Source organism: Oncorhynchus gorbuscha, linkage group LG24, assembly GCF_021184085.1.
Source record: "Oncorhynchus gorbuscha isolate QuinsamMale2020 ecotype Even-year linkage group LG24, OgorEven_v1.0, whole genome shotgun sequence".
Lineage (NCBI taxonomy): Eukaryota > Metazoa > Chordata > Actinopteri > Salmoniformes > Salmonidae > Oncorhynchus > Oncorhynchus gorbuscha.
Window position 1 is genome coordinate 38,461,390 of NC_060196.1, and position 14,773 is coordinate 38,476,162.

At 43.2% G+C, this 14,773-nt stretch overlaps 1 protein-coding gene across 1 annotated transcript in view; it reads right to left on the minus strand.

The window, feature by feature from the left end:
* The window catches only part of LOC124012674 (receptor-type tyrosine-protein phosphatase U-like), a 259,461-nt gene that overhangs the window by 17,235 nt on the left and 227,453 nt on the right, over nt 1–14,773 (minus strand). The window contains 4 exon segments of the mRNA XM_046326539.1: nt 8,402–8,438; nt 10,863–10,880; nt 13,359–13,430; nt 13,588–13,664. Coding sequence (XP_046182495.1) covers nt 8,402–8,438; nt 10,863–10,880; nt 13,359–13,430; nt 13,588–13,664 — 204 coding nt within the window.

Genomic DNA, 14,773 nt, shown 5'->3' on the forward strand with positions numbered 1-14,773 from the left:
CAAGAACACAGTGGCCTCCACCATTCTTAACTTCTTTGGGGTAGGGGGCAGTATTTTCACGTCCGGATGAAAAGCATGCCCGGAGTAAACGGCCTGCTACAAAGCCATAAAAGCTAGGATATGCATACTATTAGTAGATTTGGATAGAAAACACTCTGAATTTTCTACAACTGTTTGAATGATGTCCGTGAGTATAACAGAAATCATATAGCAGGCAAAAACCTGAGAAAAAAATCCAACCAGGAAGTGGGAAATCTGAGGTTGGTCGATTTTCAACTAATTTCCTATTGAAGGTAGCGTGGGATATTGGTAATGTTCACTTCCCAAGGCTTCCACTAGATGTCAACAGTATTTAGAACCTGTTTTGAGGATTCTACTCTAAAGGAGGGGCTCCGCTAGCGGAACGGGATCAGCGGAAGATGTTTGACTGGGTTCCATGCTCTAGCTGGGCCATTCAAGGACATTGTCCTGGAGACTTGTCCTGGATACACCTGAGCTCAATTTCGAGCCTCATAGCAAATGTTCTGAATACTTATGTAAATAAGACATTTCTCTATTTTATTTTTAATAAATTTGCAAACATCACTTTGTCATTATGGGGTATTGTGTGTAGATTGATGAAAAAAAATGTTTTAATACAATTTAGAATAAGGCAGCAAAGTAACAAAATGTGGAAAAAGTCAAGGGGTCTGAATACTTTCCGAATGCACTGTATGTATGTACAGTTGTGGCCAAAAGTTTTGAGAATGACACAAATATTAATTTCCACAAAGTTTGCTGCTTCAGTGTCTAGATATTTTTGTCAGATGTTACTATGGAATACTGAAGTATAATTATAACAATTATAAGTATAAGTATAACAAGCATTTCATAAGTGTCAAAGGCTTTTATTGACAATTACATGAAATTGATGCAAAGAGTCAATATTTGCAATATTTGCAGACCTCTGTGTTCTGCCCTGGCATGCTGTCAATTAACTTCTGGGCCACTTCCTGGCTGATGGCAGCCCATTCTTGCATAATCAATGCTTGGAGTTTGTCAGAATTTGTGGGGTTTTGTTTGTCCACTCTCCTCTTGAGGATTGACCACAAGTTCTCAATGGGATTACGTTCTGGGGAGTTTCCTGTCCATGGACCCAAAATATCAATGTTTTGTTCCCTGAGCCACTTAGTTATCACTTTTGCCTTATGGCAAGGTGCTCCATCATGCTGGAAAAGGCATTGTTTATCACAAACCTGTTCCTGGATGGATGTGTTGATACCATTATTTATACATGGCTGTGTTCTTAGGCAAAATTGTGAGTGAGCCCACTCCCTTGGCTGAGAAGCAACCCCACACATGGATGGTCTCAGGATGCTTTACTGTTGGCATGACACAGGACTGATGGTGGCTCTCACCTTGTCTTCTACAGACAAGCTTTTTTCCGGATGACTTTAACCCAGTCCTCATCAGTCCAATCCCTACCTTTTGCAGAATATCAGTCTGTCCCTGAAGTTTTTCCTGGAAGAAGTGGCTTCTTTTCTGCCCTTCTTGACACCAGGCCATCGTCCAAAAGTCTTTGCCTCACTGTGCGTGCAGGTGCACCGATAAATGGTTGATTTAGGTACAGTCTTACTGGCAGCAATATCCTTGCCTGTAAAGCCCTTTTTGTGCAAAGCAATGATGACGGCACGTGTTTCCTTGCAGGTAACCATGATTGACAGAGGAAGAACAATGATTCCAAGCACCACCCTCCTTTTGAAGCTTCCAGTCTGTTATTCGAACTCAATCAGCATGACAGAGTGATATCCAGCCTTGTCCTCGTCAACACTCACATCTGTGTTAACGAGAGAATCACTGACATGATGTCAGCTGGTCCTTTTATGGCAGGGCTGAAATGCAGTGACATTTTTTTCGGGGGGGGGGGGTTCAGTTCATTAGCATGGCAAAGAGGAACTTTGCAATTAATTGCAATTCATCTGATCACTCTTCATAACCTTTTGGAGTATATACAAATTGCCATCATACAAACTGAGGCAGAAGACTTTGTGAAAATTAATATTTGTGTCATTCTCAAAACTTTTGGCCACGACTGTATATATATATATATATATATATATATATATATATATATATATATATATATATATAAACAGAGAGAGAGAATATGAGCTCACCCATTTTTCTGCATGTTTTTAAAAAATGATTAGATTAAGAGTTAGACAAACTTGGATTTTTTGGTAGGGACATATACAAGGTGCTACCCTAAACAACATCATCCAAATCAAAACTCCAAACCTACAACCTGATTTTGGATGGAATTACCTGGAATTCCCTGGAATGCTTCTTACACGGGAAGAATATTTATTCCCAAGCTATACAGCAAATGCTCTGTCAAACAAATAGAAACCTGAAAACACCATCAAACCTGGAACTGAGTGAGTAATGCTTAGTCTGAAGCAATTTTGGACTTTCAAACGCCACGAAGAAAAACACATTACAATGAAATATTTTACTTAATAAGGACTGAATGGTAAGGTTACCAACCTTGCTAGGACAAAGAGATACAACTTCAATCAGCACTAACGTGTGAAGCGAAAGGTGTCAAAGCACTTGAGCCCAGCAATGGCAGGAGAGCACCAACCAAATGGACAGGCCTTAGAAGCACCCTCCTGCTGTTCAGAGGTAATACAAATACAGTACCCTGTGTATGTAAAGTATAATAAGACACGAAAAGAGTACAAAATGAAGCTCCTTATGGCAAATCAAGAGACACTTCTTGATGACTATTATAAAAATGGGAACAAAAGCAACCTTATCTTCCACACAGACCATCCCCTGGCATGGCACAATGCTATATTAACACACTACCCCTCAGGATATTAGACAAAGAGGACTCTGAGTCATCTAATATAAATCTTTGTAAGTCTGGAACAGTATTGGTACAGGACAACTGCAAACAGTTTCAGCTGGACTTTCACGTAATCAAAGAAATAGCTCAGCGGGAGAAGCTCTCCCATGAGAAAGATACCCCTACCCAGAGCGGATCAGACCGGATCTCTTCATTATATAACCCCACAGATGATCAACCCCAAGTGGAAAGTCAGCCTCCCAGCACAGAATACCACTCCCTCATTGAAATGAAGGATACATTTACCCAGCTGGAGGTAAGGCAGGTGGATCTGGAACAGCAGGTGATTACATTCCAGTCAGCACAGACCCAGACAACAGTCCAGCACAACAACACCCCCTTAACTAGACCTGGAAAAACTAGTAAAAACTCCTTGTTTTAGGTCAGTTAGGTTCACCACTTTATTTTAAGAATGTGAAATGTCAGAATAATAGTAGAGAGAATGATTTATTTCAGCTTTTATTTCTTTCATCACATTCCCATTGGGGCAGAAGTTTACATACACTCAATTAGTATTTGGTAGCATTGCCTTTAAATTGTTTAACTTGGGTCAAACATTTCAGGTAGCCTTCCACAAGCTTCCCACAATAAGTTTGGGGAATTTTGGCCCATTCCTCCTGACAGAGCTGGTGTAACTGAGTCAGATGGGTAGGCCTCCTTGCTCGCACATGCTTTTTCAGTTCTGCCCACAAATCCCTTATAGGGTTGAGGTCAGGGCTTTGTGATGGCCACTCAAATACCTTGACTTTGTTGTCTTTAAGCCATTTTGCCACAACTTTGGAAGTATACTTGGGGTCATTGTCCATTTGGAAGACCCATTTGCGGCCAAGCTTTAACTTCCTGACTGATAACTTGAGATGTTGCTTCAATATATCCACATAATTTTCCTCCCTCATGATGCCATCTATTTTGTGAAGTGCACCAGTCCCTCCTGACGCAAAGCACCCACACAACACGATGCTGCCACCCCAATGCTTCACGGTTGGGATGTTGTTCTTCGGCTGCAAGCGCCCCCTTTTTCCTCCAAATGATGGTCATTATGGCCAAACAGTTCTATCTTTGTTTCATCAGACCAGAGGACACTTCTCCCAAAATTACGATCTTTGTCCCCATGTGCAGTTGCAAACATTAGTCTGGATTTTTTATTGCGGTTTTGGAGCAGTGACTTCTTCCTTGCTGATGGGCCTTTCAGGTTATGTTGATATAGGACTCCTCTTACTGTGGATATAGATACTTTTGCACCGGTTTCCTCCAGCATCTTCACAATGTCATTAGTTGTTGTTCTATGATTGATTTGCCCTTTTCGCACCAAAGTACGTTCATCTCTAGGAGACGAGCTGTATGACGGTAGCATGGTCCCATGGTGTTTATACTTGCGTACTATTCTTCGTAAGGATGAACGTGGTACCTTCAGATGTTTGAAAATTGCTCCCAAGGATGAACCAGACTTGTGGAGGTCTACAAAAAAAGAATTCTGGGGTCTTGGATGATTTCTTTAGATTTCCCCATGATGTCAAGCAAAGAGTCACTGAGTTTGAAGGTAGGCCTTGAAGTACATCCACAGGTACACCTTCAATTGACTTAAATGATGTCAATTAGCCTATCAGAAGCTTCTAAAGCCTTGACTGGAATGTTCCAAGCTGTTTAAAGGCACAGTCAACTTGGTGTATGTAAACTTCTGATCCACTGGAATTGTGATACAGTGAATAATAAGTCTGCAAACAATTGATGCTAAAATGACTTGTGTCATGCACAAAGTAGATGTCCTAACAGACTTGCCGAAACTATAGTTTGTTAACAAGACATTTGTGGAGTGTTTGAAAAATGAGATGTAATGACTCCAACCTAAGTGTATGTAAATTTCCGACTTCCACTGTATCTGCACTCTGGATTGTAGTGAGACAACATCTACAGTAGAAAGAGGTGAAGCAGGAGAAGAGAGGAGAGGATCAGACTGCTGGAGGAGAGGGTGAGGGGGATGGTGTATGACAGAGAACAAGCCATTAGAGAGGTGGCCACCCCCGCAGAGGAGCCAGCAGAACAGCCCACCTCAGCTCCCAAAAAAAGTCTTGACACCAGTCCGCCCCAGACCCTGACCACTTCGACATCACAGCGGGACAGAAAAATGAATGTCAAATTGGCTTTCTACCAAATTATTGTACGACAGTCCACATATTCACTCTGCACACCCTAATTGACAAACAAACAAACCAAAGCAAAGGCAAAGTCTTCTCATGCTTTGTTGATTTCAAAAAAAGCATTTTACACAATTTGGCATGAGGGTCTCAAATCAAATCAAAGTTTATTTGTCATGTGCGCCAAATTCAACAGGTGTAGACCTTACAGTGAAATGCTTACTTACAGGCTCTGACCAATAGTGCAAAAAGGTGTGCTGGGTCATTGTCCTGTTGAAAAACAAATGCTAGTCCCACTAAGCCCAAACCAGATGGGATGGCGTAATCGCTTAAGAATGCTGTGGTAGCCATGCTGGTTAAGTGTGCCTTGAATTCTAAATAAATCAGTGTCACCAGCAAAGCACCCTCACACCATAACACCTCCTCCTCCATGCTTTAAGGTGGGAAATACACCTGCGGAGATCCTTCGTTCACCCACACCATTACACCTCCTCCTCCATGCTTTAAGGTGGGAAATACACCTGCGGAGATCCTTCGTTCACCCACACCATTACACCTCCTCCTCCATGCTTTATGGTGGGAAATACACCTGCGGAGATCCTTCGTTCACCCACACCATTATACCTCCTCCTCCATGCTTTATGGTGGGAAATACACCTGCGGAGATCCTTCGTTCACCCACACCATTACACATCCTCCTCCATGCTTTATGGTGGGAAATACACCTGCGGAGATCCTTCGTTCACCCACACCACGTCTCACAAAGACACAGCGGTTGGAACCAAAAATCTCAAATTTGAACTCCAGACCAAAGGACATATTCCACCGGTCTAATGTCCATTGCTCATGTTTCTTGGCCCAAGCAAGTCTCTTCGTCGTATTGGTGTCCTTTAGTAGTGGTTTCTTTGAAGCAATTCAACCATGAAGGCCTGATTCACACAGTCTCCTCTGAAGAGTTGATGTTGAGATGTGTCTGTTACTTGAACTAGGTGAAGCATTTATTTGGGCTGCAATTTCGGAGGCTGGTAACTCTAATAAACTTATCCTCTGCAGCAGAGGTAACTCTGGGTCTTCCAATCCTGTGGCGGTCCTCGTGAGAGTCAGTTTCATCATAGCACTTGATGGTTTTTGCGACTGCACTTGAAGAAACATTCAAAGTTTTTGAAATGTTCTGTATTGACTGACCTTCATGTCATAAAGTAATGATGGACTGTCATTTCTCTTTTCTTATTTGAGCTGTTCTTGCCATAATATGGACTTGGTCTTTTACCAAGTCTGTATACCACCCCTACCTTGTCACAACATAACTGATTGGCTCACCGCATTAAAGAAGGAAAGAAATTCCACAAACTAACTTAACAAGGCACACCTGTTAATTGAAATTCCTTCCAGGTGACTACCTCATGAAGCTGGTTGAGAGAATGCCAATAGTGTGCAAAGCTGTCATCAAGGCAAAGGGGGAGTATTTGAAAAATCTCAAATATAAAATATAATTTGATTTGTTTTTTAGTTACTACATAATTTCGTATGTGTAATTTCATAGGTTTGATGTCTTCACTATTATTCCACAATGTAGAAAATAGTACAAATCTAGAAAACCCTTGAATGAGTAGGTGTTCTAAAACTTTTAACCGGTAGTGTATATCAATGAATTGTCGAGGGCACTAGAACAGTCTGCAGCACCTGGCCTCACTTTACTAGAATCTGAAGTCAAATGTCGACTGTTTGCTGATTATCTGGTGCTTCTGTCGCCAGCCAAGGTGGGCTTACAGCAGCACCTAGATCTTCAACACAGCTTCAGCCAGACCTGTGCACTGACAGTAGATCTCAGTAAGACCAAAATAATGGTGTTCCAAAAAAGGTCCAGTTGCCACGACCACAAATACAATTTCCCTTTAGACATCGTTGCTCTAGAACACAAAAAAAACTATTCATACCTTGACCTAAACATCATCACTACAGGTAACTTCCACAAAGCTGTGAACAATCTGAGAGACAAGGCAAGAAGGGCCTTCGATGCCATCAAAAGGAACATAAAATTCAACATACCAATTAGGATCTGTCTAAAAATACCTGAATCAGTTACAGAACCCATTGCTCTTTATGGTTGTGAGGTCTGGGGTCCGCTCTCCAACCAAGAATTCACAAAATGGCACAGACACCAAATTGAGACTCTGCATGCAGAATTCTGCAAAAATATCGTCAGTGTACAATGTAAAACACCAAATAATGCAGAGCAGAATTAGGCCGATACCCGCTAATGATAAATATCCAGAAAAGAGCCGTTACATTCTACAACCACATAAAAGGACGCTGATGAACCTAGAGAAGAATCCCCTAAACAAGCTGGTCCTGGGGCTCTGTTCACAAACACAAACAGACCCCACAGAGCTCCAGGACAATTAGACGCAAACAAATCATGAGAAAACAAAAAGATAATTACTTGACACATTGGAAAGAATGGACAAAAAATCAGAGCAAACTAGAATGCTATTTGGCCCTAAAACAGAGAGTACACAGTGGCAGAATACCTGACCACTGTGACTGACCCAAACTTGGGGATAGCTTTGACTGTGTACATAATCAATAGCTTTGCCTTGCTATTGAGAAAGGCCGCCGTCGGCAGACCTGGCTCTCAAGAGAAGACAGGCTATATGCACACTGCACACAAAATGAAGTGGAAACTGAGCTGCACTTCCTAGCCTCCTGCCCAATTTATGACCATATTAGAGACACATATTTCCCTCAGATTACACAGATCCACAAAGAATTCGAAAACAAACCCAATTTTGATAAACTCCCATATCTACTGGATGAAATACCACAGTGTGCCATCACAGCAGCAATATTTGTGACCTGTTGCCACAAGAAAAGGGCAACCAGTGAAGAACAAACACTATTGTAAATACAACCAATAATTGTGTTTACTTATTTTTCCTTTTGTACTTTAACCATTTGCACATCGTTACAACACTGTATATATATATAATATGACATTTGAAATGTTCATTTCACTTTTTTATATGATCTACTTCACTTGCTTTGGCAATGTTAACATATGTTTCCCATGCCAATAAACCCCCTTGAATTGAGAGAGAGAGAGAGAGAGAGAGAGAGAGAGAGAGAGAGAGAGAGAGAGAGAGAGAGAGAGAGAGAGAGAGAGAGGTTTGGGCGGTAGAGAATAGAGATACACCCAGACACACAATGTGATGGATCACCAGCCAGTGTGTTTACACATTAATAATTCAAATCATTATTTTAATATCAACAACTGGGAGGCTTGGCTGCTCAGGCACACACATACATACAGTGCACACGCAGAATAAGGCATATTACCATTCATTGATTTCTGAAAAAGTATTCCAAGGGCACTCACCTTGGGTGGCTATGAAGTGGTTTGATCGCTGGTACCCCTGTGGGAAAAAAGAGAGAAAGGGATAGAGGTAAAAAGAAAGAGAGAGAAAGAGAGAGAGTTGAACATTAGAGTAACACAGTGTAAACACCAGTCCCTGGAGTCACTATAAAGAACCACCACCACGCCCCTCCCCCAGTCTCCTCTCCTCTCTTATTTTTGATCTGGTATTGAATGACACAATATGTAGTGAAGCTTGGTATGTATTCATCTTCCGCCTAGATATAATAACAAGTGGTTTTCATAGTATAATGTTTTCATATTGTAAAGGTTGGACTGTTGGATTACAGGGTTAAAGGAGATTTCTCTACAGCGGCCATAACTGTCTAGAGAGAGGGACCGTCATTTTCTCATTGGGCAGCTTCCTCCTACCAATTCCTTTTTGTTTTGTTCAGGCAACCTTTTGACATGACCTGTTCAGGTATAGAGCAATAATAAAGTACACAAGGTTACTTCAAAAGTGAAATTATAATGCTTTCATTTCAGGCAATTGACACTGACTGGTCTGTCATGGTCTGTTCTCCTGGGAGGTACATTACTGTGCTATGATCCAGCCTGGACACTCAGATGTGATGGCTAGTCATGGTCTGTGTGTGTCCAGACTAACTCATCACTTTGAGCAAGACAAATTAACCAGCTCTGAGCATGGTGTGTTTGAGAGAGAGAGAGACAAGAATGTAAAGCAAGACAAATCCTCCAGCCCTGGGCATGGTCCCCTCATCACTCTTGGTTATAAGGGCACACACACACACACACACACACACACACACACACACACACACACACACACACACACACACACACACACACACACACACACACACACACACACACACACACACACACACACACACACACACACACACACACACACACACACACACACACACACAATTCCATAAGTGCCATGCCACACAGAGAGGACAGGAGATGGATGACAGTCGCCATGCTAGAGTGCAGTGACCCCATTCCCATCCTTCCCATGATCCTCTCTGCTTCACTGTGTGTGTGTGTGCTTCCTGTCTGTCTGTCACCTAGGCAACCACCACCTTCCTCCTACAGCGAGCAGACAGCATCACATCAAGCAGTGTGAAATTCAAAAATGGAGGAAAAAGAACTCATGCTTCCCACCACACTTAAACCATGACAAAACCAATCACATCACAGCATCGCAACATGATGAGATGGAAAGCAAGTTGCCACAAGATGGAAAGCCAAGAAGAAAGCCAATACAAAGTTGGCAATCTCTCCCTTTACATGTTCTCTTCTTTCACAGCAAGTTGGACCCCCTTAAAACCAATCTAGTTTGACACAGCTATATAGCCCACTATGTGGTTGAAGATTAGCCCAAATGCTGTATGACAATCTATGTGTGAGAAACATCCAACAGAATGTGATCCAGGGGCAGAAAACAGGTTGAAAACAGTCATGTTATGTTCAGCCTCTGGCAGTGCAGTGTTTCCTGTGAAGCCCTTCGCTGTGTCTCATCTGAGCTGAGCAGTGTTGTAAAAGTACTTAAGAAAAAATACTTGAAAGTACTACTTAAGTCGTTTTTGGGTGGTATCTGTACTTTATTTTACTATATATATTTTTGACAACTTTTACTTTTACTTCAATACATTCCTAAAGAAAAATATGTACTTTTTACATTTTCCCTGACACCCAAAAGGACTCGTTACATTTTGAATGCTTAGCAGGACAGGAAAATTGTCTAATCAAGAGAACATCAATGGTCATTCCCCACTTTTACTTGAGTCATTTTCTATTAGCATCTTTACTTTTACTTAAGTATGAAAATTGGGTACTTTTTCCACCCCTGGAGCTGAGTGTGTGTATCTGTCCTGGCTTTGGCCCTGCATGATTTATCTGCATGGGTCTCTACTGCCTTCAGGGCATATCTGAGCTCTAGCCAAAAGTAATTAACTATATAGGGAATAGACTGAGACATTTGAGGCTCTGGCCAAAAGTAGTGCACTGTATAGGTAATAGGGGGTCATTTAGGATTCCTTAGACTGTGCTCCTCCCATTGGTTCCTTTGTGCGATTTCTGATGGGGGACAGGTGTAATATATAATACAAAGCTCTAACGGCTGGTTGTGTCTATTGGGACAGACTTGCCTACAGTAAGACATGCTTTGTGTCATCTCTGCTGTGATGGGGGACAGACAAACCTCATACAAATCCTTTACTTTAAGTGAGTCTAGTATGGCTGCAGATAAGAGTGAGTGTAGTGGTGTAACAGAGCAGGTTTGGCTAAATTAAACTCTGGGGAGCAGCTGGTGTCTAGGGCTGGGGGGGGGATTCATAGACAGAGAGATTAGAAAGTGGTGGAGCAATGGAAAGGGGGAAGGAAGTAAGGGGGTACGGGTACAGGGTGAGCGGGAAGATAGATGGAAAAGAAAGAGAAGAGAAGCAGTAGTACTTACTTCCCTGTTTATCCGGATCTAAGAGGTCCCAGAGGTTACGAAAAGAAGGAAGGAGAAAGAGAGGAAGTTGGAAGGAAGCAAGGGAAAAAAAGCTAATTATTGAGATTAAAGAACAGGGGGATGAGAGAGAGAGAGAGAGAGAGAGAGAGAGAGAGAGAGAGAGAGAGAGAGAGAGAGAGAGAGAGAGAGAGTGTGTGAGATTGTTTCATCATGCCTCACACACTGTTGCCATGGCAAAGAGGTAGAAACCAACATTTTTTTCTTGAACTTCCTGTAGTTGTTGTGGTCATGGAACACTAAGTGAACAAAACATACTATACTTTTACTACGACCCAACCCTCCTCTCCTATCTAGTCAAACCCAAGCCCAACCATCCATGAAAACAGTTAGGTTAACACCAAATCAGAGTCAGACAATGTGCTGCTTTTTCATTGAACCTTTCTGAAGAATGTCGGAACGGCAGTGGACCCTTAATTCCACCCCTGATCTCTCCATTCACCCCTCCATTCCTCCCTTTCTCCTACTCACATGAATAATTTAGTATGGTGTCTGGGGGTGGGTTAGCCTAGCGGGAAGGCTAGTCAGGGGTCCTGCCACAACATGCAGACAGTGGTGTAGACAGCCCTAACAATATCACAGGTTTCCTCGCAAGGCCCATATGCTAATGAAACTTTCAGGCAGAGCTAGAGGAGGGTGAACGGAGAATGGAACCAGTGTGCTCACAAAGGGCAAGAGGGGGTGGACGGGCGGGACACTCTCCATGAGCTGCAACACAAACACATTGTCCTTCCCTTCCACCTCAACCTGCTGAGTCAGCACTCATTTGACCTTTACATTTCTGTAAATTTTAGCTTTTCTATTCTGTCCATTTGACTTATTCTTATATTCTCCTTTTCTTTGAGCGAAGGGAGACGAATGCAGTCGAACCCCGTACGCTCTTTCCTGCTCTCATTGGGCACTTCACTGAACAGTCCGTTCAGTGTTCAACAAAGATAAATAATTGCTAAAAGAGGTTTTTGTGAATGTCACCTTTACGTAACCTGTACTGCGTGTGTATTAAGCAATGCCTCCACATACGCCACACACACACACACACACACACACACACACACACACACACACACACACACACACACACACACACACACACACACACACACACACACACACACACACACACACACACACACACACACACACACACACACACACACACACACACACACACACACTGCTTGGCCCTAGCTCAAGCACACAAAGTGTATATCCCTCCAACACTAGCTACAGTACTAGCTGTTCAGCTTTGACACAGAGCCGGGAGGGAACGTGTCTGGGATGAGGTATGAACTGGTACTGGGCTTGGCCAAGCCTTCCTGGATGAGACTCACTGGAGCTGAACAGTTGAGATCACAACTAACTGAATGCCAGATGAACAGGATCAGGCATTTGGATATCATCAGACAGACGGAGCGAGTCACCTCTCGGAGTCGACTTAGGAGAGCTTTTGGACGAGTCGTCAGCCGTCACAGAGGACACAGAGACTCCTAGCTTATAGGAGATTAAAGGATCTTATAGGATCTTATAGGATCTTAAAGGATCTATGGTGTTGCTGAGACTATGTCTATCTCAAATCTATTCCAGTACCCCCAGGGATACAGGGACAAAGCCAGGTTGAGGGGACAATCCTCTTTAAGTGGATATCCTCACTGTCACAGTGTACTGGCCAGCCAACTGAGGCCAAGCCCAGAGAGGGTTGTTGGGACAGACTACCTGTACACACGCAGTACAGTGGGAGTCTCTGACTGTCACATCCTCACACACTTCGGACGGGTGTCCCTGTAGACTGGAACATTAGGCTAGACATCCTTAGACCACAGGAGGTTGGTGACCCCTTAATTGAGGAGGATGGAATCATGGTAGTGACTGAAGAGGAATCAGTGGAATGGTATCAAATACATCAAACACATGGTTCCTATGTGTTTGATACCATTCCATTTGCTCGGTTCCAGCCACTATTATGAGCCGTTTGTGGCCAGCCTACAAACTTCTGCTGGGGTAGACAACATTACCCAAGAGTCTCCTTCCTGTCTCAAGCATACATACAGCTACTGGGAGAGACTACATTACCCAAGAGTCTCCTTCCTGTCTCAAGCATACATACAGCTACTGGGAGAGACTACATTACACAAGAGTCTCTCCTTCCTGTGGCCAGTCGACAGACAGCTGCTGGGAGAGATTATATTACCCATGAGTCTATCGTCCTCCAACACTTCTCTAGCACTGGGCCAGACACACAGCTTAAAGGAACACAACAATACAAAGATGAAATGAGAATATCAGGAAGTCTTCCATGTGAGGCGAGAGACTCATCTCTGCAGCAGTTGTTGTCACACAGCTATCACATTGCAATAGAGTAAAGCCAACTCCCGTGCGCATGCTCAGAAGCTGTGTGGATGCTCAGAAGCTGTGTGGATGCTCAGAAGTGCAGCCTCTTACATCGTAAGTCACTCTGCAATATCTTTGGTTCCCACAGCTGATCATATGGCTGAGTCTCAGTTTAAGGAGCAACTGTGGACAGAGACAGTAAAGAGTGAGGAGGTAGAGCGAGGTGAGAGAGAGAGAGCGAGAGAGCGAGAGAGAGCAAAAGCGAGAGAGAGAGAGAGAGAGAGAGAGAGAGAGAGAGAGAGAGAGAGAGAGAGAGAGAGAGAGAGAGCGTGTAACTTACGTCTATGTAGTTGGCATTGCCATAGTCAGAGTTGGGGTCTGCTAGGAGAGAGTGTAGCTTGACTCGATGACGATCATCTACAGGGGAGGTAGATCATCAACAAGACAGATCATCAACAAGAGAGATCATCAACAGGGGAGAGATCATCAACAAGAGAGATCATCAACAGGGGAGAGATCATCAACAAGAGAGATCATCAACAAGAGAGATCATCAACAAGAGAGATCATCAACAAGAGAGATCATCAACAAGAGAGATCATCTACAGGGGAGAGATCATCAACCGGGGAGAGATTATCAACAAGAGAGATCAACAAGAGAGATCATCTACAGGGGAAAGATCATCAACAGGGGAGAGATTATCAACAAGAGAAATCATCTACAGGGGAGATATCATCAACAAGAGAGATTATCAACAGGGGAGAGATCATCAACAAGAGAGATCATCAAGAGAGATCATCTACAGGGGAAAGATCATCAACAGGGGAGAGATCATCAACAGGGGACAGATCATCTAGAGGGGAGAGATCATCAACAGGGGACAGATCATCTAGAGGGGAGAGATCATCTACAGGGGAGAGATCATCAACAGGGGAGAGATCATCTACAGGGGAGAGATCATCTATCATCTACAGGGGAGAGATCATCAACAAGGGAGAGATCATCTACAGGGGAGAGATCATCAACAAGAGAGATCATCAACAGGGGAGAGATCATCTACAGGGGAGAGATCATCAACAAGAGAGATCATCTACAGGGGAGAGATCATCAACAAGAGAGATCATCAACAGGGGAGAGATCATCAACAAGAGAGATCATCAACAGGGGAGAGATCATCAACAAGAGAGATCAACAAGAGAGATCATCTACAGGGGAAAGATCATCAACAGGGGAGAGATCATCAACAGGGGACAGATCATCTAGAGGGGAGAGATCATCTACAGGGGAGAGATCATCAACAGGGGAGAGATCATCTACAGGGGAGAGATCATCTACAGGGGAGCGATCATCTACAGGGGAGAGATCATCAACAAGGGAGAGATCATCTACAGGGGAGAGATCATCTACAGGGGAGAGATCATCAACAGGGGAGAGATCATCTACAGGGGAGAGATCATCAACAGGGGAGAGATCATCTACAGGGGAGAGATCATCAACAGGGGAGAGATCATCTACAGGGGAGAGAT